The 25,180-nt window shown below is 53.1% G+C and overlaps 2 protein-coding genes and 1 long non-coding RNA gene across 6 annotated transcripts in view; 2 read left to right on the top strand and 1 right to left on the bottom strand.

The window, feature by feature from the left end:
• YPEL1 (yippee like 1) overlaps positions 1 to 3,976 on the top strand; it is a 32,743-nt gene extending 28,767 nt beyond the window's left edge. For all 3 annotated transcript variants that reach the window (XM_002743571.7, XM_054245452.2, XM_078335930.1), the window contains one exon: positions 908 to 3,976. In XM_002743571.7, coding sequence (XP_002743617.1) covers positions 908 to 997 — 90 coding nt within the window. In that variant the 3' untranslated portion in view covers positions 998 to 3,976. The remainder of the gene's footprint in view (positions 1 to 907) is intronic.
• PPIL2 (peptidylprolyl isomerase like 2) overlaps positions 3,608 to 25,180 on the bottom strand; it is a 32,138-nt gene continuing 10,565 nt past the window's right edge. For both annotated transcript variants that reach the window (XM_002743570.6, XM_009007289.5), the window contains 16 exons: positions 22,629 to 22,680; positions 19,952 to 20,043; positions 18,836 to 18,925; positions 18,091 to 18,166; positions 16,086 to 16,246; positions 14,140 to 14,215; positions 13,689 to 13,795; positions 12,877 to 12,966; positions 12,517 to 12,550; positions 11,814 to 11,931; positions 7,498 to 7,554; positions 6,687 to 6,759; positions 6,535 to 6,597; positions 6,282 to 6,415; positions 5,915 to 6,017; positions 3,608 to 4,591 (listed from right to left, as the gene is read on the bottom strand). In XM_002743570.6, coding sequence (XP_002743616.1) covers positions 5,921 to 6,017; positions 6,282 to 6,415; positions 6,535 to 6,597; positions 6,687 to 6,759; positions 7,498 to 7,554; positions 11,814 to 11,931; positions 12,517 to 12,550; positions 12,877 to 12,966; positions 13,689 to 13,795; positions 14,140 to 14,215; positions 16,086 to 16,246; positions 18,091 to 18,166; positions 18,836 to 18,925; positions 19,952 to 20,043; positions 22,629 to 22,680 — 1,320 coding nt within the window. In that variant the 3' untranslated portion in view covers positions 3,608 to 4,591; positions 5,915 to 5,920. The remainder of the gene's footprint in view (positions 4,592 to 5,914; positions 6,018 to 6,281; positions 6,416 to 6,534; positions 6,598 to 6,686; positions 6,760 to 7,497; positions 7,555 to 11,813; positions 11,932 to 12,516; positions 12,551 to 12,876; positions 12,967 to 13,688; positions 13,796 to 14,139; positions 14,216 to 16,085; positions 16,247 to 18,090; positions 18,167 to 18,835; positions 18,926 to 19,951; positions 20,044 to 22,628; positions 22,681 to 25,180) is intronic.
• On the top strand, positions 16,256 to 19,957 carry LOC118146214 (uncharacterized). Its single transcript, XR_013521668.1, has 3 exons — positions 16,256 to 16,390; positions 18,583 to 18,685; positions 18,932 to 19,957. It is a non-coding gene; the product is annotated as an uncharacterized LOC118146214 (long non-coding RNA).

The raw sequence follows: 25,180 nt of genomic DNA, 5'->3' as shown, positions 1-25,180 counted from the left end.
TGTCCCTAGCACCAGGCCACACACTCAAGCATAACAAAATGAGGAGGATGTGTTTGTGGGAGAGAGAACTCCTCCCCATGAAGGGCCTTCTCCAGATACCCTGGGTTTTTTGAGACAGGGTCTTGGTCAATCTCAGCTCATTGCAGCTTCAGCCTTCTGGGCTCAAGTGGTCCTCCTACCTCAGCCTCCCAAGTAGCTGGACAATTGGCACACCACACTTAGCTAATTTTTTGATTTTTTTTTTTTTTTGTAGAAGAAAAACTATGTTGTGTAGGCTTGTCCCAAACTCCTGGACTCAAGCAATCCTCCTGTCCTGGCCTCCCAAAGTGCTGGGATTACAGGTGTGCACCACTGTGCCCAGGCCCCAGATGTCGTTGGCTCTCCCTGTACTTGCCTTCACTCTAGTTACGCACGGAATTCCTGGAGTGTAGTCCTCTGCATATTAAATGACCCCACAGGTAGTAAATGTCTAGTAAACAGATCTGCACTCACACTGTCCTACAAGTAATCCCAGCACTTTGGGAGGCTGAGGAGGAATCACTTGAGCGCCGGAGGTCAAGGCTGCAGTGAGCTATGACCCCACACCACTGCACTCCAGCCTGGGCGACAGAGACCCTATCTCAAAACAGAGGAACAGAAAACCTTTTAGCATATGTGCTGCCCAAGCAAGCACAGGAAAACCTTTTAACAACAAATGCAAAGTAACCCTACACTGCCTCAAGGGACTTCTCACCCGGTCACCCTCCCGGCAGCTGGCGCTGGGTGAGTGAAGGCTCACGGAACATCTGGGTGTAGTTATTAGTACAGACTTGGGTTTTGTTGTTGTTTTGTTTTTTTTTTGCCACAGAGTGATGAAATTGAAAAGTGAAAACTTCTGTCTTGAAACCTTTGTCTCTTGTTTTTCAAGGAGCATGCCTTTGAGAGCAGTCAGAAATACAAGGAAGGAAAATTCATCATTGAGCTTGCTCACATGATCAAAGACAATGGTTGGGAGTAAAGTGAGGACTTCCTTCTCCTTCGAATGCTATTTTGTGAAAGAAACTGAATGTAATGGAAACTTAGGAGCATGTGACAGCCTTTCTTGCCCTCTGACCTCAAAGGCTAGCTGCGCACAGCTGTTGACACTCAGCCATTTCTGTGGGTAAGGTGTCCCATCTAATCTGTTCTCTTCGTGTACATGGTTGTTTCTGAAAATTTTCAATGAGCTTTTTTCAAGTTCTAGAGAAAGAATTAACCAACTGATGACTTACCCGCCTAGTTAATACCTTCCTTTTACCTTTGTCTTCAATATAGTTGGGATCTGCTTTTTTTAGGTTCAGGAAACCAAACCAAGTCTTTGAAGACCATAGTGGGGACAGGGTCTCTCTAGATACCAAGTCTTACCTTTCCCTTTTTTAGAGAAAAGGTATTGTAGCCTACCCTCCACCCTGCTTTTTTTCTTAAATTCACAGAACTTCAAAGTGGCTATTCCTCTTGCAAATGAATTGTTAAAGTACAGTGTTCATTTAATTCCAGAGGCCAGCACTGACATTTTAGATACACTATAGAGAAATGTGTCTAGTGGAACATCTTGTTAATTTATGCCAATAGATTCCTTATCTAGAAAGCAGGTGAGCTAGTTCTTAGAGAGGGCTGTCCCAGGGGCCTGCAGAGGTGCCGTTACTGAGGGGACAGCCTCACAGGGTCTGGTACAGGGAGTTGCGCCCTCAGCGGTGAAGCAGCTTAGGTATCAGGCAGTTACTGAGTGGCTGGTCCACTGGACCGAGTAAAAGTCACATTTAATTTTCTACCCTGGATGTACTTGAAGAAAAAGAATTATTTTTGCATATGAAAGAGTCCAGAACCCACAGGAGAAACTTCAAAACTTGAGATTTGCCAAAATGTTTTAAAATTCGCTCAGAAAAGGTTAAAATGACAAGTTTAGCCTTCGTGCATGCAGACGGCTGGCCTGCCTGGTGCTGTCCCATGTCACATGAACTGACAGAGGGGCCTGTGGAATCTCCTAAGGCCTGTGTTTCTGCCACACATTTTATTATAAATTCCAGTCCATCCATCCACCTGCCCTCCACCGGGAGTGGGCATCCCATCAAGGGTTTAGGCCACCTTGCAGAGGATGGAGGCCAAAAGCTACTCCCAGATTAAGTTTGGTTTTCAACATTTAGTAACTTGTCTCAGAGCAGAGGGCAGGCAGGGGGCTGGGGAGGGCAGAGCAGCAGCAGCTAGGAGAGCACTGAGCCTGGATATTTCTCAACCTGGCAAGTGGCTCTGAAGCTGCCTTCAGACAAGCTAGTCTAGGGGCAAGAGTGTCAGTGGTAGACAAGAACCTCCTGCCCAGCTTCACACCTCCCTGGACTGCAGCCCCTCCTAAACCCAGACCTGTGTGTGGCCCGGGCAGGCACGGGACTGTGCCCACTCAAGTTCACTGCTCATATAGAGCATGCCTTTGGGTACTATCTATCTCTTTGCCCAAGCCTCAAAGCCTTGGAATGTGGGAAATGCCACTGCCCTGGTGGGCACAGCACTGAGATGTGTCAACTCAGCAGGAGCGAGAGGCAGTTCCTTTAAAGCACATCTTCCATTTAGGAAGGTAATCCTTGTACTATCTCGTAAGCCTCCACAGCCAGCTGTGGCCATGCAAGCTGCTTTCTCCCTGCGGTAGCCTCCCCTGCGTGTTTAGGCTGGCCCAGCACATACCCGTCCTCCTGAGCTCACGTGCAGCCACTCAGAACATGGGAGTCACTGCAGGCTGCCGGGCTATCACTGCCATGGTCTCAAGCCTTGAAGAGGCTCCACCCATGAGCTGGCACGTGAAGTTAGCAACACCTGTGGCTTCAGTCCAATTGTTTTGAGACTGTGAAGAGACTAAAAGACACCTTCCCAGCTGGAGGAAGGCATTCACTGAAAACATAGCTTAAACTGACCCTCCCCTTCAAGTCTTCATTCCTTTCCCACATGGGAACCCAGCCTCAGATGCCTCGGGGACTAGGGGAAACAGTTGGGGGGCTCATGCCAGTGTGAGGACATCAAGGAAGGTCCTGAGCGACTCAAGATGCTTCACTTAAATTGAAGAATCTTCTAAAACTCTTCCGACCGATTTTTGTATATACTAAAATTCTATTTAAAGCTTTTCTATGTTTTGGGCGAGTTTACTGCTCCTTCTATTTGAGCACTTTGGTTTTTGTACTGTCTTATGTGATGGCACTGATTGATTGAACGTTTTTTACTGGTAGTCTTATGACTGTTTTTTTTTTGTAATTTATACCAACAAAACTTTTATCACTTTTGTTGGTCTTCTGCAAAATATAAGCTCCTTTCTAAACCAAATGAACTGACTATGAGCTGGCTTCAGGGGAAGTGCTATTCATAAGACCATATCCAACACCCTCTAAATTCTTAAACAATAGTGTCTGGGACTTGTATTTAAATTATTTAAAATCTTCCTTGAGAACAGGGAGGTGATGTCAGGGCTATAAATGCATTTAAATGAAACACTAGTGTGATGGCACAGTGCAGTTGCTTTAGGAATGTGGTTCAGTGTTTTATACACAGTATTTTTATACTGTAATGCTTATTCTTTATGGTATCTGTCAGATATTAGAATCAGAAATAAGAATCTTCCCCAAATCCTTTAATTTACCTGATGCCCTCATCAGGTCGTTACAAAATCCAAGTGGTTTTAATATCTAGAAAACTACAAATTAAGCTCTAAAACAAACTACAGAAATGTAAACCCTCACTTGCCCAAAGGTCCTTGGAGGCCTATCCTCTGCCCCCGGGTCAGACAGCCCTGAAGCCCTTCCTGCATTTGCAGACCACTGGTGAGGCTGGAAGATCACCCATGGCAGCTTCACAGAGCAAAACTGCCGAGCCCAAGCATGGGGCCTTCAGCCTGCTCTGTCCTCTGGCCGCACTGCCAGCCCTTGGTCATTATCTGTGTGAGGTTTACAAATAAAGCTTCTGATGTCAAATGTTAAAATTGTCCCTTCAGTGGATGAGGCCATGACCTGATTCAGAAGGCTGAGCTCAGGCTCTCTGTGGCGCCACCGAGAGCAGAGGGCTGTCTTGGGGTCATGGAGCTCTGGAGCCAAGGGCGGCCTGGTCCTACTTCTCTGCCCCCACCATCATGGGGATTTGAGTGTGGCCAGAGAATAGAGTCAGGGCCAGCTAGGGTGTTGGGTCCTTTCAAACCTCCTTCTCCCTCCCTGTTCAGGCCTTCACCACCCCACCCCACCCCCACCCCGCTCCCTCACACACATACCTCGGGCACTGGCTCAGAGGCCTACAGGTATGTAGACCCGTGGGTGGTCACTGTCCTACTGCACCTCTCCTGTGCAGGCCCAATTTGGTGTCTGAGTCTCTTACAAGCGAGTTACTACCAGGCTGGACCAGGCCTCACTGAGGGCAGTGCCTGGTGGGAGGCACAGCGGGCATCAGAAGTCACTAGAGCCCAGTCACAGGCAGGGGTAAGCGGCTGGAGAGGCGGCGGAGTGAGCCGGGTTGTAGTCTTTGTTCTCAGCACGATGAAAGGCCAGGGGCTGGTGTGCAGCAGGGTGACAAGGAGCAGACAAGCCTCCAGCAGTCATCGAACAGCCTATGGCAGTGGACAGGGAGGCAGATGAGGTGCCATCTGACATCCAGGGAGACAAAGGACTCAGCCCTACAGCTTCAGCATCAGTGATGAGAAAAGGAATGGCAGAGGTACAGGTATATGGGGTGATGAAAATGAGGAAACCAAGAACAAGGCTTAAGTTAGGACTTAGTGTTAAGATCTAGACGGGGGCGGTGGCCTCAGGACAACAAAGAACCGAAGAGGCAAGCGTCAGGTGAGGAGCACCCCTGACGTCAGAGAACACTTACACAGGCTGAAGATGGAAGAAAAAGCCAGCCAGGGGCACATTTAACAGAAAAATGGGGGTCAAAGGAGGGGTCTTTCAGTAGGAGATGCTAATACAGCCGGCCCAAGGCCCTCAGAGTCTGTGACAGGAGAAGAGTCATGGAGCCCAATGTCCGGTCCTGAGGGCAGCTTCAAGGCCCCCTTCTCAGTGGGAGGGCGGGGAGAGGATCAGCCACTTGTTCTTGTGGCTGTAGACACTGGCCTCAACCAGTATGGGTCCCTCAAGATTCTGACGGGGCAGAGAGAAGCCAGGCAGTCTTGGGATGAAGGCCAGGTGCTATGTGGCCAGAGCAGGTGCCTCGGGCCCCAAGAGCAGGAAAGGTGTTTAAAAGTAACATCAATGGTGCAATCCAGCACCGGCCATCAAGAGCCCCTAAGGTTTTGTTAAAAGAGACTGAGGAGTCCACCCTGCAGAGGCTTAGGCTCAGAAGGCCCGGGGTCTGAAAATTTGTCCCAGGTGATGGTGTTAGTCAGGGGACCACATTCTTTGTATAAATAGGCAGTCCCTGAGATGACAGAAGAAGGGGTAAGAAAACCAGAGTTATAGCTGGGTGTAGTGATGCACACTTGTAGTCCTAGCTACTTGGGAGGGTGAGGCAGGAGGATCACTTGAGCCCAGGAGGTCAAGGCTGCAGTGAGCCATGATCATACCACTGCACTACAGCCTTGGCAACAGAGCAAGACCCTGTCTTCAAGAGGAAAACAATCTGGAGGGACAGTCCTTTCTCACTAACCTGGCCTGCCTACTGGAGGCCTGGGGGTGCCAGCCTGTGTGCAGGGAAGGCCTTGTGCCTGGAGGTCCCAGTAGTGGCTCTGCCTGGGCCAGGTCCTGGAAATAGGGCCACGCCCCTTGGCAACAGGTGGAGGGATGGGGTGTCTGTGGCCTCCCAGGGGCAAGGAAAGGGGATGCAGGCAGCAGGTACAAGCTTTATTGGATGGCAACAGGGCAGCAAGAAGGCTAGAAACAGATGTGGACACAAACCCCAGCCCTGCAACCCACCAAGGTCCACAGTGACCAACCTGCTACTACCAGGAGCTAAAGTCCCCAAAACCCCGACTGGGCTGCTTCTTGGAAGTGGGGACAGTAGCACTGGTTGAGGGCTCTTCCTCTGCCGCTCGCTTCCTGGGAAGAGAAGCAGCTGCTGAGAGACCACGCCCTTCCTCGGCCCCTGCTTGACCCGTCTGTCTCCACACAGCCCTCCCAACTGCTGCTCCCACGTCCCCCTGAATGCAATCGCTTCCACCTGCTAAGGCCCTGACCAGGCCTTCGGAGGCCACACAGCACAAGCCCACACCTGTGGCTTTCCTGCCCCTCTGAGTCTGACCCCCAGACCTCAGTCAGCCTTAGGAAGCATCATGGAAAACAGGACATCCCTGTGGCACTCACTTGGCTGCTGGATTGATGTACTTGCCCACGCCCTGGCGGAAGGTCTGGGGGCCCTGGCTCCCTGCCTGAGGCTGGCTGCTCTTCACTTTGGTCTCCGGGACAGCCTCGAGCTGCGTCTTCCGCTCCTGGGCAATCTGTAGCAGAACAGGGCAGTGGCTAACCCGCAGCACCTCAGGTAGGGCAGATGCTAGGCTTGGGGCGGGAAGGTGCACTGGCCCAGACCCTCCTAGGTGGTGGCATTGTGCCCCCTCACCTGGGCATCGGCCTCCTCGTAGGGGTCCACAAACACCGTAGTGGTGTCGATTCGGATCTCCTCCTAGCAGCAGAGAGGGCTCAGTGTGCGGCAGGTCCTCCCCCAGCCTGCCTGGCCCCTAGCCACTGTGCCCCACCTCCCTGGGCACAGACCTTAGGACGGTCAGTTTTGGGGTCACTCTCCACATTCTCCATGGCCGTCAGTACATCAAAGCCCCCAACAACCCTGTAGCAGGGAGACAGAGGCAGGTCTGCGTGTGCTCAGGGAGGACACCCCCACAGCTGAGTCCCCAAGGTATGAGGGAAGAGGGGCTGAGAGCATGCCCAGGACGATGGGGCCCTCCCGGAGGCTGGCCTGTCAGTCCTCGGGCAGCAGCCAGGAAGGCAGGGAAAGAGAGTGGCAAGGGTGGGGTTAGCAGAACATGGCCCTGGGCAAATCCACTTGGGTTTTTTCTGTTTTCTTTGGTTCCCCCTAACCCCCAGGAAACATAGGAGTCACAAAACATGGCTTGTGCTTTCCCTACTGGTTTGGTAAACAGTTCTACTTGGCCAGAACTCTACATGCCACCTGTGTCTATCCTGTCTATTTTGTGCTGCTTCCACACAACTGGGTGGGTGTCAGAGACCACGCGGCCCACAACGCTGGAGAGACCACTGGACTAGAGGGTGAAGGGAGCCAGGCATGGCCAGACTCGGGAGTGGTGCGCCGTCAGTTCTGAGACAGGGCAGCAGGCAGGCCATGCAGGGGCAAGTTTCCTCCTCTCCTGAGCCTGGTGAGTCTGGAGAGCCAGACTTCTCTGGCCCATGGAGCACCCCCAGTCCCAGCTCTGCATAGCCTCAACCCACTGCATAGCAGTGACAGCCAGCATGGCACATGGCTCAGGTCTGTTGAGGCGGCCTCAGACGGGGAAGAAACCCACCTACCCCACTGATTCCCCAGGCTTCACACAGCCACTTCCCTTACCGTCCAAAGATGGTGTGCTTCTTGTCCAGGTAGGCACAAGAGCGAAATGTGATGAAGCTGAGGAGGAAGGCAGGAAGGTTAGGGAGAAGGCGGCAGCTTCTGCCACTGGCCTGCCTGGGAGCACACCAGGAGCTGCCTGCCCTCTACAGCCAGCTCTGGAAACCTGCAGTTTCCATGGATACACGTGTGCACGTGGCTCCCGACTGTTCCTCACTGGGGCAGGTCATTAGCCCCCAAGGCTGCCTAGAGGACCCTGGACTTCAACTGTCCCCAGGTCCTCCTGCTGCCCCAGCTGCTGCCCACTGTCCATCAGGTAGTCCCTGTGCCCCGAGCGAGCCTGGCCATGCAGCTCTGTGGGAGGTGGCTTGAATGAGGGGACACCTGGAAAACCAGAGCCAGCCCCATGCCATCAGGGACCTGTCGGACTGAGGACTCTGACCAGGAGAAAGGAGGCAATGAAGACCCGAGCACTTTCTTGGTCCATGTTTGTTTATGTCACGTTAAGAAACGTGAATGACATAAACAAACATGGACCAAGAAAGTGCTCGGGTCGGCCGGGCACAGTGGCTCACGCCTGTAATCCCAGCACTTTGGGAGGCCGAGGCAGGTGGATCACTTGAAGCCAGGAGTTTGAGACCAGCTTAGCCAACATCGTGAAACCCTCTATTAAAAATACAAAACTTAGCTGGGTGTGATGGCCTGTGCCTGTAGTCCCAGCTACTTAGGAGGCTGAGATAAGAGAACTGCTTGAACCTGGGAGGCAGAGTTGGCAGTGAGCTGAGATGGCACCACTGCACTCCAGCCTTGGCAACAGAGCAAGTCTGTCTCAAAAAAGAAGAAAATGGGGTGGAATGAAAACACCCAAAAGCACTGCGATAAGAACAGGACAGAGTTTCTGCCAGTCTGGTCTGGGAGGAATGCAGAGATTGTATCTCATAACTATGGACTTTAAATAGAAGTCCTTCTAAACCTTAGACCAGAAGTAAAACATCTAACTTCCAAACCAGGAGGAAGAGAAGAGAAGCAAATGAAAGGAAATATTAAAAAAGTAACTAGAAAGCAGCAAGATCATAGAATATGACAGATCACCTGAAGAATTAAGTCCACACTTAAGACTGTCAGGGTTAATCGCAGCACTTTTGCAGGCTGAGGCGGGCAGATCACCAGAAGCCAGGAGTTTGAGATCAACCCGGCCTACATGATGAAACCCTGTCTCTACTAAAAATATAAAAATTAGCCGGGTGTGGTGGCGGGCGGCTACAATCCCAGCTACTTGAGAGGTTGAAGCAGGAGAACTGCTTGAACCTGTGAGGCAGACATTACAATGACCCAAGATCTTGCCACTGCACTCCAGCCTGGGTGACAGAGTGAGACTCCATCTCAAAGAAAAAAAAAAAAAAAAGACTGTGGGGATGAATGAGAACTCGACAGATCCCCCTAGCTATGAGCCTTCAAAAGAGCCGGAGAGGCTGAAAGAAAAATATATTTAAAAAAAAAAAAGAAAAATGATGGAAGACACTGGGTGGGTCCTGGCGCTGACCACACAGAGTACTCCCCAGGGTGGTGCAGGCTGGCACAGCCCACAGAGACTCCGCTAGTGACAGACACAGGAATTAATCCCACTGCATCGAACATGCACTCCCCAGCCACACAGGGACATGCTCCTGAGCCCACCAAATCTGACCACACCTAGAGCCACCAGACAAGTGTCTGCAGACATCACACCCACAGCAGTGCAGACCTGAGCTCTGACCTGCAAATGGTTCTCTCGCTCACTGATTTCTAACAGTAAAGGAAACTAGAAGCAGAATTAAACTCAGGAGGGAAAAAAAGAACCACCCGGAGGCAAGCTCCTCCAGGAAAATCTTTAATTGCAAGAATCATGAAAGGGAAAGCAAAGCTGTAACAGAAATTAAAATCTAATGGTCTTTGAATATAGTAAACAGGCAAACCTTTGGCAACAGTTGTCCAAGAAAGCACAAAATAATACTAGAAATAAGAAGAGAAGGCCGGGCGTGGTGGTTGATGCCTGTAATCCCAGTACTCTGGGAGGCCGAGGCAGGTGGATCACCTGAGGTCAGGAGTTCCAGACCAGCCTGGCCAACATGGTGAAAGCCTGTCTCTATTAAAAATTCAAAAACTTAGCCAGGCATTGTGGCGAGCACCTGTGATCCCAGCTACTCAGGAGGCTGAGGCAGGAGAATCGCTTGAACCTGGGAGGCAGAGGTTACATTGAGTCAAGATCGCACCATTGCACTCCAGCCTGGGTAACCAGAGTGAAACTCCATCTCAAAAAAAAAAAAAAAAAAAAAAGAAGAGAAGGTGGCGACTGATGTGTCAGTAGTTTCACTCACTGGCTAGTTAAGCCAAAGAGAAATAAAAAATAATGAAATGACTCCCCAACCCCAGCCCCTGCCAAACAACAAAAACCAACCTACTTGAAAATAACCAACAGTCCTAAGCAATCCTTGGCTAAAAAGAAATTGAAAGGGAAGCTTGCAACAACCAGCAAGAGCTGTGAAGAGGAAACATTCACCCTCAAAATGACAGATGGGGCCATCAGAACCAGACATGGATTAAAGTGGAGAAGGAAGTAAAGCACCATGAAGAAGCAAAGACAAACTGAAAATAATGACACAGGAAGTGAAAACAGACAAACCCTTCAAAGATCATTAAGGGATTGAGGAATGGAAGGTGTGATTAGGAATGAGAAATAAAAGGTGAGCATAGAGAGGCCAAGAGAACACCAGACTTCGTGGAAACAAGTGCCCCTTAACCCTGAAACAAAAGCCCGAGGAAGTGGCATAAATGGCTGCCAGCTGCCTTTGGCCGGCTGTTAACCACAGCTGACTCCAGTGTGATTTTTTTTCCCCCATACAGGGTGTCTCACTGCAGACTGACTTCCCTGGTTCAGATGATCCCCCCACCTCACCCTGCCAAGTAGCTGGAACTATAGGTGCACGCCACCACGCCCTGCTAATTTTTAAAATTTTTTGTAGAGATGGGGTTTTGCCATGTTGCCCAGGCTAGTCTTGAATTCCTGGGCTCAGGCAATCCACCTACCTCAGCCTCCCCAAGGGCTGGGATTACAGGTGTGACCCACCACGCCCAGCCACCCCTGTGATTTTAACCTTTCCAGACCACAAAGCCAGAGCCAGCCCTGCTCACAACATGTAGGGGCCACACCTGTCACAGCAAAACCTGCTGGAGTCAATCCATACAACGGAGACCACGTATGACAGGGCAGAAGGCCACAGGGAAGCCATGACAGGATCATCGTAACAGATGCTAAGAAAGAAGACACTAGAAAGTAAGTCAGCCACCCTCCTAAAAAATAGCCCAACAACAAATGAAGGCACGATAGCGATTCCTGTAGAGCACAGCAGGACACCCACTTCCTCCTCCCCATCAGGCCCATGGTGACAGTGGCATGACTAGTGTGCACCCCAACGAAGCAGAGAGGAGGCCAGCTTTTGCTGATAAGTGTGAATATCTAGAAACCCAAAAAACTCTTTATCAAATTCCCTTATAATTCAGATAGCTTTTATTAAGTGGCTAGATATAAAATGAATGGTAGTTTTACATGAGCAGTGATCCCCAAAAGTTGGGGGGAAAAAATCCACTTACAGAAGTATCACAAATCATACAAAATCCTTAAGTCACCGTATGCCAGAAGTCATGGGACCCATGTGAGAAACAATGAGATCTCATTAAAAGACTGAAACATATCTAGAGGGAAAGTCAGGCCACTGTTTTAGGTGGCAGGTGGATGGAAAGGGGCCCTCTGTTCTTCCACAATACATGCGTCTGGCCCCTGCACACACGGCCCTGTGGTCCCCCCGTCCCCTGCTGCCTGCCACCAGCCTGCACAATGCTGCCCACATGCACAAGGGCCAGGCACTCCCCAGACCTCCTGTGTCTGTCCAGCTGCCTCTCCCTGTCCAGCCTGTGTACAACCCCTCCCACATGCTGCTCTAGGACACTGACCTCCCCCAGCACCGCCTGGCCACAGGCACCATATGCACCCTCAGTCTCTTATCAAGAGGCCCTTCTGGACCTCCAGTAATTAATCACCTCTGGTCTCTCAGGGGCACACCCAGCTGTGGGCAGCTCTCCCTCTGACTCACTCTGGGGTCCCCCTTTTGAATGCAGTTACGCGTGTTTGGCCTAGGGGTGCTGTACACTGTCTGGGTTTGATTCAGAACCAGCATACCCTTCAGGGAGCGCTATGAGGAAGCACCCGCAGGGAGCACCAGGTCACCTCCCCGGCCACCCCAGTCAGCCCCAGTCAGCCCCAGTCAGCCCGGCCAACTCACAATTGAGACTTGTTGCTGTTGGGTCCTGAGTTGGCCATGCTGAGGATGCCACGGCCCGTGTGCGAGAGGTTGGGCCGGAACTCATCTTTGAAGGGCTTCCCCCAGTACGACTCCCCGCCTGGAAGAGAAAGACCCACAGGAACAGGAAGGCCTGGGCCCCAGCCAAGGCAGAACCAGAAACCTCAGAGTCCCAAGGGGCATCAGGGCCTTGCTGAGCCCAACCTGGGGCATAGGCACTTGATAAGGTGGTCCCCAGCCCCACATCACCAACTCCTGGGCCCCTTGGAGCCCCCATGCCTCCACACAGGCAGGCTGCTGCCCACTCACCCCAGGTGAGTGGGTCCTGCCCCAGGACAGGGATTAAAGGGTCAAGGCCACCATCCTCATCACTCGAGCTATGGGAGTACGGAGATGGGAGGGCCTGGGCCCAAGCAGCTGCAGGCTGAGGAGCTTCAAGAGGCTGCAGGTGGAAGGCCTGGCCTCCAGGGGCCCAGAGAGGATGCCACACATGCCTGCATCCTCTACTATGCAGGCCTCACAGCCACCCGGAAATGAGAAAGCCAAGAGCCAGTCCTGAGAGGGCACAACACTGATGGCTGCCAGTCGTTCCACCCTGGTCTAGCGGATTCCACAGCCCAGCTACCCCCTCATGCCCCAAGGAGCAGCCAACGTGCCCAAAGAGGGGCCCAGCACCAGTACCTACCTGTGCCTGTGCCTGTGGGGTCACCCCCTTGGATCTGTGAGAACAAAAACCAATGTGCAAGTCACACCTCGAGACCTAAGCCCACCACCTGCCCAACCAAAGGAGATCCCTCCTGCCAGATGGCTCCTCACAGGGCCTGGGCTCCTGACAAGGACGAGGGGCCCTCCCAGCCACCTCCCTGTATGAACCCAGTTCTGGATGGGCTGGAGTCTGGAGAGACAGCCTGTGCATTCCCCAACAGAGGATCACCGACTGACCACACTGTGGTCTCAGGGCCCTGGGTCAGGGCAGGGACAAGCCTACCCAGACCCTGATGTCCCACCAAGCACATCTGTGCAGCCAGTGACTCGCGTCACTCACCACGAAGTTCCGGATGGATCTGTGGAAGATGGTGCCATCGTAATAATGCTTTTTGCAAAGCCTGATGAAGTTTTCGCAGGTTTTTGGTGTCTGCAACATAGTCCCGATGCATGTATGAAGCAGAGAGCGGCCAAAGGCAGCTCACCACAGCCACAGGAGGCCCTTTTTTTTTTTTTTTGAGAGGGAGTCTTGCTTTGTCACCAGGCTGGAGTGCAGTAGTGTGATCTCGGCTCACTGCAACTTCTACCTCCCAGGTTCATGTGATTCTCCTGCCTCAGCCTCCCACTCTAGCCAGGACTACAGGCTTGCGCCACCAGGCCTAGTTAATTTTTGCATTTTTAGTAGACAGGCTTTTACCATGTTGGCCAGACTAGTCTCGAACTCCTAAGCTCAAGTGATCCACATACGTTGACCTCCTAAAGTGCTGGGATTACAGGCATGAGCCACCGTGCCCAGCCAGGACGCCTTTAACATCCAGCAGTCAGCTGCCCAGCCACACCGGGCAAGGATGGACCCACAACACCAAGCAGCAGAACCTGCGCAGCCGCATGGCCCAGAGCAGAGCGCACGGGAGAAGTGCAGGCAGAGCAGCGGGTGTGGCCTGGTCCCTTCTCTGGGACACTGGCACCTGTGCACAGGGCAACACAGCCCCCTAGGAAGGACACAGGGCACCGCTGTGGGTCCCGCCTAGTGACAGGCTGAGTTTTTTTTACAAGCACATACCAGTGGCAGCCCTATATTGAAGACATGGCTGTCAAATGACCCCAGAAATGACCTCGGGACACGGGGAGGGAGCGGGCCACCACACCCACCAGGTCACAGTGCAGCTCCAGGTTGAGATCGCCCCTGTTGGTGTGCAACCGCACATAGCCCTTCTTCCTCACAAACTGGTAGCGGAGCACGTCCTCGTCAATGGCAGCTACAAGCAGAGGTCCCAGCTCAGCCCCTGCCCTCGCCCTGGGGGCGCCCCACGGTGCCAGGTAACACGGGCCAAAGACACAGAGGCATCTGGCCAAGGACTAGGTTCCAGCTCTGGAAAGAGCACGGGAGCCAGAGGCCAAAGTCTTCTGCTCGGGCCATGCACAGGCTCACCCCAGCCTCATGGGCCTGACAGGGGCTCAGCAGCTAAGAGGGGGAGGACTGGAGACTCAGGTGTCCATGGGAGCCCCTGACAGGCCAAAAGAGTGGGAATCAGGGGAGGGCACCCACCCCCTGCCACTGTCAGGTCACATGGCAGGTGTCTGCAGAGGCAAAGGTGGTTACCTGCTTCGTGTGTGGTCTCTGGAACCATTGCAGTGGAGGTAAAGGAAGCGCTGACCTTCCCTGTGGAATAGTGGGCCTGCCAAGGAAACCAGGGTGGCACCTCAGCAGTGCCATGGGAGGCTGATGGGCAAAAATGTGGTGCCTGCCTAGAAGCCAACCACACCCCACCCCTGACCCCCAGGCCCTGCTCAGTGCTTCTCCTCCAGCAGGGCCTCCCTGACTGGCGGGAGGAAGGAGGACAGGCCGAGCCAGGGGCCCCTGGCCTCAACCGGGTCCCGACTCAGGACGTTAAGTAAAACCCTGTAGATAAAATACCACACAGGACCTCAGGGTTAGGAGTGTATGAGTGAGTTCTCATTTCTTTTTTTTATGAGATAATGTCTTGCTGTGTACCCAGGCTGTAGTGCTGGGGTGTGATCCTGGCGCACTGCAGCCTCCAAATCCTGGGCTCAAGTGACCCCCCCCCTACACCTCAGCCTCCTGAGTAACTGGGACGACAGGTGTGTGCCACCATGCCTGGCTGATTTTTGGGGGTTTTTTGTAGAGGTAAGGTCTCACTATGTTGTCCAAGCTAGTCTCGAACTCCTGGCCTCAAGCAATCCTCCTGCATCAGCCTCCCAAAATACTGGGATTGCAGGCCTGAGCCACCATGCCTGGACTCACTTCTTTACTTATTTATTAACTTATTAATTTTTGAGACGGAGTTTCACTCTTGTTGCCCAGGCTAGAGTGCAATGGTGCCATCTCTGCTCACAGCAACCTCTGCCTCCCAGGTTTAAGCGACTCTCCTGCCTCAGCCTCCAGAGTAGCTGGGATTACAGACATGTGCCACCACGCCCTGCTAATTTTGTATTTTCCGTAGGGACAGGGTTTCTCCATGTTGGTCAGGCTGGTCTTAAAACTCCCAACCTCAGGTGACCCACCCACCTCGGCCTCCCAAAGTGCTAGGATTACAAGCATGAGCTTGTACCCGGCCTGGCCTAACTTCTTTTTAAAAGTCTCAAACTTTCTGAAGTAAACACATTACATATTTAATCAGGGGTGGGGGGGTAAAGTCCCAATAAATGTTGTTTTTTTATCACAGAGGAAGAAAAAGGGGTTTCTTTCATCAGAAGAAAATATAAGCCAGGCACAGTGGCTCACATCTATAATCCCAGCGCTTTGGGAGGCCCAGGCAGGAGGATCTCAGGTGAAGCTGGAATTCAAGACCAGCTAGGCAACACAGCCAGATCCTGTCTCGGAAAAAAAAAAAAAGGTAATATGCCAAAGCGCTAAGGGCAGTGTGTTAGAGGGGGTGATCACAGACAACAAACTTTCTTTTTCAAATTTTTCCAGAATTTGAACAATGCTTTAAGGAGAACTTCAGAGCCACCTGCCCATGTCTCTGCACTCACTAGCTCCAGATCCCCACACTCTGCCTGAACAGGAGCAAGAGGCAAACATGACAGCCCCATTCAGGAAGCACTGTGAGGTCCCAGGCATGCCGTCCCCCTCAGGACCGCAGCAGTCCCTGAAATGCACCAACTGTCCCTGGAATGGCTTTGGGCCCCAGTGCACATTGGGCCCTGCCCTCCCAGCCACCACAGAACCACATGTCCACTCAACGTGCCTGCTCTGGCTGCTGAGCTCAGACTGGGACCACAGCACAAGGCAGACCTTCTGTGACGGGGGTCTCCTCCCGTGTGCCCCCACACACCCCTTGGTTCTTCAATGCCCAGTATGGCCGTCAGCCTCTCCCCTTCCGCCTTCTCAGATTCAATCTTCCTTGGGGCAGCCCCGGGGCTGTACGCTCAGTGCCATCAGGGGTACCACAGCTCTGGGGGGATCCTGGCTGCCTCCCTGCCATTTACCCCAGGGCCCCATGAGCCCCGTTCCCAGGACCACTCCAAGAGGCCATGAGACGAGCAGGGAGACAAGGGATTGGCCGAGTGCCCTGTGCCACTCACAGCATTCAACTTGTCCACTTTCTTCTTCTCTGGGACCTTCATGGTGGCTGCCAGAATCTCATCCCCTTTGAACTCCTTATAGAGCTCCTGCAGGGTCTCTCGGGTCTCGGCATTTGTGTTTTTCAGATAATAAGATGGGTCCTGTTTGGCCTTCTCCTCATCTACAAAACAGTGGCATGGCCCTGAGCAGCCGAGCCCTCAGCAGCCTCCCAACATGCGTCTGCTGCGGACACAGATCCAGAACAGTCCAGGGCTTGCCAGCCACAGCATAGGCCCCAAGCTACTGTCAGCCACAGAATGCCAAGGTGCCAGCTACAGGTCTGAGGGTCTCCCCACACAGGTCACAAGGGTCTCAGGATGTACTTAAGGCTGATTTAAAGTTTCCTTTTTATATTTATCTGTATATTCTAATATTTTTAGAGTATATGCTTCGCTTTTTTTGTTTTTTGAGACAGGGTCTGGCTCTGTTGCCCTGGCTGGAATGCAGTTACACGATCTCAGCTCACTGCGGCCTCCATCTCCTGGGCTCAAGTGATTCCCCTGCCTCAGCCCCCCACCAAGTAGCTGAGGCTACAGGCCTGTGCCAACCACACCCAGCTACTTTTTCTATTTTTTGTAGAGACAGAGTTTCCCTATGTTGCCCAGGCTGGTCTCAAAATCTTGAGCTCAAGCAATCCACCAGCTTTGGCCTCCCAAAGTGCTGGGATTACAGGCCTGAGCCATAGTGCCCAGCTGCTTTGCTTCTGTAATTTTTTTTTTTTTTTTTTAGACGGAGTTTCTCTCTTGTTACCCAGGCTGGAGTGCAATGGCACGATCTCGGTTCACCACAACCTCTGCCTCCTGGGTTCAGGCAATTCTCCTGCCTCAGCCTCCTGAGTAGCTGGGATTACAGGCACATACCACCATGCCCAGCTAATTTTTTTTATTTTTAGTAGAGACGGGGTTTCACCATGTTGACCAGGATGGTCTCGATCTCTTGACCTCGTGATCCACCCGCCTCGGCCTCCCAAAGTTCTGGGATTACAGGCTTGAGCCACCGCGCCCGGCCCTGTAATTTTAAAAGTTATTTTGGGGCCGGGCACAGTGGCTCATGCCAGTATTCCCAGCACTTTGGGAGGTTGAGGCAGGTGGATCACCAGGTCAGGAGATCTAAACCAGCATGGCTAACACAGTGAAACCCTGTCTCTACTAAAAATACAAAAAAAGAGCCAGGTCTGGTGGCATCTGCCTGTAGTCCCAGCTACTTGGGAGGGTAAGGCAGGAGAATCATTTGAACCCGGGAGGCAGAGGTTGCAGTGTGCCAAGATTGCACCACTGCACTCCAGCCTGGGCTACAGAGCAAGACTCCGTCTCAAAAATAAAAGGTATTTTTAATTAAAACAACAGAAATGTTTGTGGGTCTTTTCAGATGTGAAATGCCCCATTCTTGCCCACTCAAGAGGGTGCCTCCTGCCTACTGGGCCTTGGACAGCAGCCTGCTCTGTGGAGAGGGTCAGGCATTCCTGTCCAGAGAATACAGGCCCAGCCCAGCCCCAAACCCTGGCCTCAGACTCTTCTGACTCAATCTCCCCCAGTCATGTGCTCAGCCTCCCTAAAACCCAGTTCACACAACTCTTGTCAAGTACCCAGGCCACTGCTCTGCAGCACGAGGCCAAGTGACCTCTGAGCATGAGTCCTGCTGGCTCCTCCGAGGTTACAGGACAGCCACCAGTGGCTAGGAAAACAGGAGGACCCTGTCACCCCACCACCTGCCCACTGAAGGCACCAGACAGTGCAGAAAGCAGGGGAACCTGCGCAGGCATCCTGGCAGGGCAGCAAGTCTATCCCACATGTTGTTTCTGAGGCTGCAGTTGACTCGGATTCTCTGAACACTGGCTTAGAAAATGCAGGATTTATCTGGGCTGGAACCCCTGACTCCCAGGAAGCTGGGGGCTTTGCCCAGGGAACACTGTCCCAATTTCCCCCAAATGCCTCCTCACCTAGCCCAGCCCCTGGTTGTACATACCTGGGTCTATTATTTTCATGTTATTCTTAACATGATAGAAGTTAGAGACATTGAACTTGTCCAAGTTGGTGGGGTCCTGTGGCAAAGAGAGAACACCCAGCAGAGTGAACCCAGCCTGCGGCCAAATGGCAGCCACATGTAGCAAAGGACGGGCAGGTGTCAGAGGTAGGGGGAGTCAAGCAGGGCATGGGGGAGGATGGTGGTCTGCCCCAGGCAGGGCAATAAGCAGGAGCAGGGACAGGGGCATAGCCTTGCTAGGTGCTGGCCGAGCTGCGACCTTCCTCCAGGCACACTCTAACGAGCTGTTGGTCACTGTTAGGAAGCTACTGGATAGGAACATGGGCAGCCATGGGGCTGACGTCTGGTTAGAATGGGACAAGCCACAGAGGTGACCGACTGAGCAGGCTGCCCCAGGCCGCACTCTAGCCATCACCTGCTTTTTTCTAAGTCGTGTTTTTCATTAATTCACTTGGGGTTCTCTGATATCTGCAGGGAGGTCTGTGCCAGACACCGAGGCCCATAGCTCACCACGGTTCCAGCCCTCAAGGCACTGGAACAGAACCAGGCCAGCAGAATGGCCATTCAGATGCCTCAGGTAGCTTTGGGGACAGGTATGAGGGGCCCTGACATGGGGGTCGGGGATCAGGGAGATGTGAGAGCCAGGCTACGGAGGTGGCCCCTGCAGAGGCCTGGGCTGGCTGTGGACACTGAAGGCAGCTGGGGCAGGTGGGCAGGGGACACTCACCTGGAGGGTGATGATGTCCTGCCGGGAGAAGGGCTCATCGCTTAGCAGGTCCCGGAAGTTCTTGGCCTTGATATTTAGCTGTTCCACTGCCTACAGCCAGGAAGAAGTGGTGTTACGATGCATGCCCCAAGCCTTGGCACAGGAGCCTGCGAGCAGGGAGGCCCAGAACTGGCACCATGACACCATTTGAGAGGCGAGGAACGAGAGAGACAGCAGTGTTCACCCCACTGATTGAAAGCAGTGGCCCCCACAAAGGCGGAGCTGGCTGGGCATCAGACGATGTGCCAGTTCAGCCTTGCAGCAACCTTCCTGCAGGAAGCTCTTGTCTACATATTGATCAGCAAAGTGGCTGGGCGAGCCACCCACCCACTCGCTGAAGCCTTCACTGACTACTTCCCATGCACAGGCATGGTGCCAGGCCTGTGGGCAGGGGCTGTGCACATGAGATGCCTGCACTCCTGGGGCCCAGTATAGCAGAGTCCTCAATCCACTACGAGGACCAACCATGCCAGTCTATGTAGGCTTCTGGCAAGAAGTAGCCCCTAAGGTCCCTGGAGCAGCGCTGGCCACCTATACTCCACCAATGTCCTGGTGCAGGACTGAAAATGGCACAAAGGTCGGGGCTTTCCTGCCACATAGGGCCTGTCCCGCCTCACCCCTGAGAGGAGGACCCATGTGTGAACATGGCTGCCTCCTCTCTTCCTACACCCACTCCCAGACAGAACTCCTCCAGGGGACAGCTCCTTCCTGGACACAACTGGCTCCATCGAGAGCCAGGGCCAGCACTCCTCTCACACCGTTCTCAGAGCACGGTGCCTTCCCAGCACCTAGGTTTTGCTGAAGATGCAGAAGGACCCCCTGCGAGATAAGGGTCCCTGCTTGCCAGCCAGGACTGCCTGATTCCAAAGGATGCAGCTCCCCCAACCCTATTCTTGACCTGCCTGAAATCTGGGAGGCTGTCATGCCAGAGCTTTGGCAGAGGCCGGTGCCTGTGGCTGTGACTGTAAACCCCACAAAGACAGGCCATGCCCGCAGCACAGCCCAGCCCATGTATCCTGGGAACACACAGCAGAGATCTCCCCACCGTGGTCTCCAGGCCCTGGAGCAAGGACACACCTCGTAGGCGTAGACGTTGCCGGTCGTCCTCACAGCCACGATGTGGGTGTTGTTGGTGAACACGGTGAACAGCACTGGGCAGTGGTACTTCCCTAGAGAGAAGGCACACACGGGGAGGCCAGTCACCTCTGTGGGCACTTGGGGCCAGGACAAGTCAGGACAGAACGCGGCCAAAGTTAGCGATGGGAGGAGGTGGAACCCCGTCAACTGCCAGAGTAGGGAACCAAGGGGACAGCTGCTTAGCCCCTCAAGCCCCTCCATATCATTAGGAAACTCCTATTCATCCCGCAAGGCCCAGTCCCTGCAGCATCTTCCTCACATCCTCCAGCACACCTCTGCTGACCGCCATGCTAGTCTCCTCCTCTTCTTGAAGTTGGCCCTCAGCAAGAAACAACCCATGCTCCAGTCCTGACGGCTCCACCTCTTACCCGCATTCCCCGCCAACCCCCTGCTCAGATCTTCCTTCAGAACTGCCCATCCCCTTGCCCGGCTACTGTCTCTTTTTTTGTTTTGTTCAGTTTTGAGATGGAGTCTTGCTGTGTCACCTAGGTTAGAGTACAGTGGCGTGATCTCAGGTCACTGCAACCTTTGCCTCCGGGGTTTAAGTGATTCTCCTGCCTCAGACTCCCAAGTAGCTGGGACCACAGGCATGCATGCGTCACCACGTATGGCTAATTTTTGTATTTTTAGTAGAGACAGGGTTTCACCATGTTGGCCAGACTGGTCCGGAACTCCTGACCTCAAGCCATCTGCCTACCTTAGCCTCCCAAGCCTTGGTTACTGTCTCTCTGCCTGTTAAGTCCCCACTGGGTGGGGACTTGAGCCCTTAGGGAGACCTCATCTCTACAAAAATGAAAATAAAAAAAATTAGCTGGGGCGGGGCACAGTGGCTCATGCCTATAATGCCAGGGAAGGTATGTCTGTGCCCAGGCAGGAGTCTGCGGCAGGGGCTGGAGTCTGTGATGGGCACAGGGGAGGCACATCACACTTCCTCTCTCCACTTTCATCCACGAAGAATAATTCCAATTAACAAAGAAACAAAGCAGACTGGCCTGTAATCCCAGCATTTGGGAGGCTGAGGTGAGTTGATTGCTTGAACCCAGGAGTAAACTTGGCCAACAGTAAAACCCTGTCTCTACAAAAAACACAAAAATTAGCTGGGTGCAGTGGTGGTGCCTGTAGTCCCAGCTACTTGGGAGGCTGAGGTGGGAGGATTTCTTGAGCCAAGGAGGCAGAGATTGCAGTGGGCTGAGACTGTACCACTGCATTCCAGCTTGGGTGACCGAGTGAGACCCCATTTCAAAAAAAAAAAAAAAAAAAAAGGAAACAAAAGAAAAGAAGCTAATTGCCATGTCAAAGTTTAAAAAAAAAAAAGCCAGACCTCACCCCTCCCTCAGTGGCTCCCATCTTGGGCAGAAGCCCAAGTCCTCCTGTGGCTCCCAGGGCCCACAGGACTGCTCTGCACCTGTCCCTGCCCCAACCTGTCACCACATCCCCTGCTTTCATCATTAGCACATGCTGTACCAGACATACTGGACTCCTGGCTGGGCACAGACACCCTCAAGCATGTGCCCACCTCGGGGTCTTTGCACTGGCTGTGCCATCGGCCCAGCCCTGCGCTCCCCTGAGCCTCTCATGGCTCTCCCTCCCTGAAGTGTGTCAGGGCGGCCCTCTCCTTGCTGTGCTCTCCACACGGAAGCAGCCTCTGGCATACCCTGCTGAGCTGCTCTCTGGCGTTCTTCCCCACCAGAACACATGCTCCTCTCAGCAAAGACTCAGCCTGTTGTGCTCTCTGCACATGGCAGGCACTCAATAAATATTTGCTGAATGAGAGACATACACTGCTGATCACAGACAGGGAGGCAGCCCACCTTCGGCCACCAGGGTGCAGCTCCCTGTCCTCCACCTTTGTCAATGACATGCTGAAGTTCACTCACTCATTTACCTGCGAACGCAGCATCAGCTAGGAACCGGGCTCTAGGCTCAGACAAGTGGGGCAAAAGGGCCATGGCCTCACATGCTACAGCATCTCCCTGGAATGCATGCACCCAGTGAGCATGGACAACCCCTAAATCATGGGATCTGCAAGGGCAGAAGACCTGTGCTAGAACCTAGGACAAGGTCAGCACCTGGGCAGGGGTGAGCTGTGTACCTCATTTAAGAATCTGACCACAAGAGCAGCGCAACGTGTGTAAGGGACATGAAGCAGGAGCTGCTGAGCTGGGCTGGGCTGGGCTAGGCCCTATGAGCTGTAGTGAGGAAACGCCCAGCCTGAGAGCTACCCGACAAATCCCTCCAGACCACCACATTCCCTCCCCAGCTGCTGCCCTAGTTCCCAGTGCAGAGCAACTTCTGCCTCCAAACAGACCACAGCCTCAGCCAGAGGAGGCCCATGCCCTGCAACTCCGACTATGCCCACAAAGGCCACTGGCAGCTCATGACGGCCCAATCACCTTTGTGGAAAGTTCCCAACACCCAAGATTCTGCCCCCTCCCATCTCCAGCCTAAAACTACCCAGATCTTTGAGAAGAAATCCTGTGACACTTTTTGAGGACTAAAAGCAGGTATCCAGCTTGGTCAGAAAGGAATGACTGATTCCATATGAGACCTGGTGAGAGCCAGGAGCCTGGGTCGTCGGCAAGCCAAGCCTAGAGTTGGCCCCAACGGTTCCACTCACCTTCACTGTTCTTGGCAAAGTTCAGCTTGATCAGGGACCTCCCGTCCAGTTTCTGGAAGAAGCAGAGTTAATAATGATAATGAATACGTGACTGATGCACAGAGATACTGGGGTCAAACAGAGATGGGCTGAAAAGGTCTCTGACCAGCCAACTCTGGGCAGCTCTGGACAAAAGGGAAGGCCCCAAGCCCCTGCAAGGACCTCATGTGGGCTGCAGGATGGCATCAGGCGGTTGTGTTTATGTGGCACCCCCACCATTCTCTGTGAAGAGCCATCACGGGTGATTCCGAGCTGAGACCAGGCCGCTGGGTGGTGGTATATTTCTGCAGGGTTTGGACATTTTTATGGTGAGCACAGATTACTTCTAAAATTAAAAAATGAACAAATTTCCCCAGGCGCAGTGGCTCATGCCTATAATCCCAGCACTTTGGGAAGCTGAGGCAGGCAGATCACAAAGTCAAGAGATTGAGACCATCTTGACCAACATGGTGAAACTCCATCTGTAGGAAATACACAAAACGTAGCTGAGCATGGTGGCAGGTGCCTGTAGTCCCAGCTACCAGGGAGACTGAGACAGGAGAATCGCTTGAACCCAAGAGGCGGAGATTGCAGTGAGTCGAGATCACGCCACTGCCCTCCAGCCGGGCAACAGAGTGAGAGTCTGTCTCAAAAAAAAAAAGGTATTTCTTCAGCTAGTGGGGCAACACACGGGTCTGCCTTATTATTCTGTTATGTGAATATTTAAGGAAAAAAAAACATTAAAAGTGGGGAGAAAGGGAAGAAATGCACCCCAACGCTACGAGTGGTTGTGTTGGGACGGTGGGACCCTCTATTTTTCTGTTTCTGGATGTTTTTTCTTTTTTCTTATTTCCCCCACTTCTGGTGGCGTGTCTGCAGTTCAGCTCTTCTACAGGAAACTTTCCCATAAAACAAAGTCTGGACAATCAGAGGCGGGAACTGCTGGGGGCGGGGCTGTCAGAGCTATGTGCTGCTGGGGAGCACCTCACTGGGGGCCACATCCCAGCAGCTGCTGCTAGCTGGTGTGGGCTGGGCCCAGCTCTGCCTACCCAGGACCAGGGGAGAGGCAGGAGGAGCCTCCTGGGCCTGGCCCTGAAACTGCAGCAGGCCCTCGTGCTGCCCTCCCCGCCCTCTGTGGGTCCTGCCTGCTGCTGGCCGGCCTAACTGACCACATCTGCTCCTCCACTGCCTTCATTCCTTCGTCATTTAACTACCCCCACCTTCCTACATCACTATAGGTAAGGAAGAGACCACCAGAGGGTCAACAGGGTCCCTATTCAGGCACAGGACCTGAGCAGGGACACCCCCCCACATACAAAACAGGCTCCTTCTGAGCCCCCAAAAGTCATATGGGCAAACCAGCCCTTGGCCCAGGGACTCTCCTCCAGAGGTTTGGCTAGCAAGGCTCTGCTGACGCCCATAGGTCTGTCCAAGCAAGCCCACAGCAAGACCCCTTCCAGAGCACGCCAGGGGAGAGGATAAGGACACATGGGGCACCCCTGCAAACTCACCCCAATATGACAACTGGAACAAAGAAATGGTGGCGCCTCACAGAATGGCTAACTGCCAGATCAGGCTTTGTGGTTGTGGGGCCCAGCACAATCGGCAAGTTTGTAAACCCCAAAGAGCACCTTTGAAGCAAAACACCCAAAGTAACGAAATGCACCCCAGCTGCAACTGAATAAACAACATCCACTGGGACAGCAGAGGCCATGAGTAGCTGGGGACAGGAAAACCCCACCTACCCCACCTCGTCACCAGGCTGCTCCCTGAGGCTGACACCCAGCCACACAGGGCATAGGCGGGCAGCAGGAACTCCTGCTGAGAAGAGACACAGAGGATGACTTCCCAGACTGGGGCACGGACCCTGGGGGAAGCCCCTGGAATCCAATGTGGTGTCAGCAGCAGATATCACAGAAACAGTCTTTTTTTTTTTTTTTTTTTTTTTTTTTGAGATGGAGTCTTGCACTTGCAGCCGCCCAGGCTGGAGTGCCGTGGCACAATCTCGGCTCACTGCAATCTCCGCCTTCTAGGTTCAAGCAATTCTCCTGCCTCAGCCTCCCGAGTAGCTGGGACTACAGGCATGCACCACCATGCTCAGCTAATTTTTTTGTATTTTTAGTAGAGACGGAGTTTCACCATTTTGGCCAGGATGGTCTCGATCTCCTGAACTTGAGATCTGCCTACCTTGGCCTCCCAAAGTGCTGGGATTACAGGCATGAACCACAGAACACAGTCTTTAAGTGATAAAGACCAAGGAAGAAGACTGCCCTCCCTAAGGTGAGGTCACAAGCCCCCACAAGCCCCCTACCTAAGCATCTGAAAGACAAAAGCCATAGGCTTTAGCAGCTGGTCCAAGGACACTCAAAATCAGTCCCCTGGCCAAGTTCCCTCATTTTCAAGAGCAGGAAAGCCTTGGAGGAGCGCTAACTCCATCTATAAAGAGTGCACAGAACCCTGCAGCCCCCAGAAAGTCACAAGGGTCAGAAGAGCTGAGACAGCACAGATGGGCTGCCAGCTTCTCCTGCTGGCCT

The sequence above is a fragment of the Callithrix jacchus genome, chromosome 1 (genome assembly GCF_049354715.1).
Source record: "Callithrix jacchus isolate 240 chromosome 1, calJac240_pri, whole genome shotgun sequence".
Classification (NCBI taxonomy): domain Eukaryota; kingdom Metazoa; phylum Chordata; class Mammalia; order Primates; family Cebidae; genus Callithrix; species Callithrix jacchus.
Note: the sequence above shows the minus strand (reverse complement) of the source record. Positions and strands in the feature narration are given on the sequence as shown.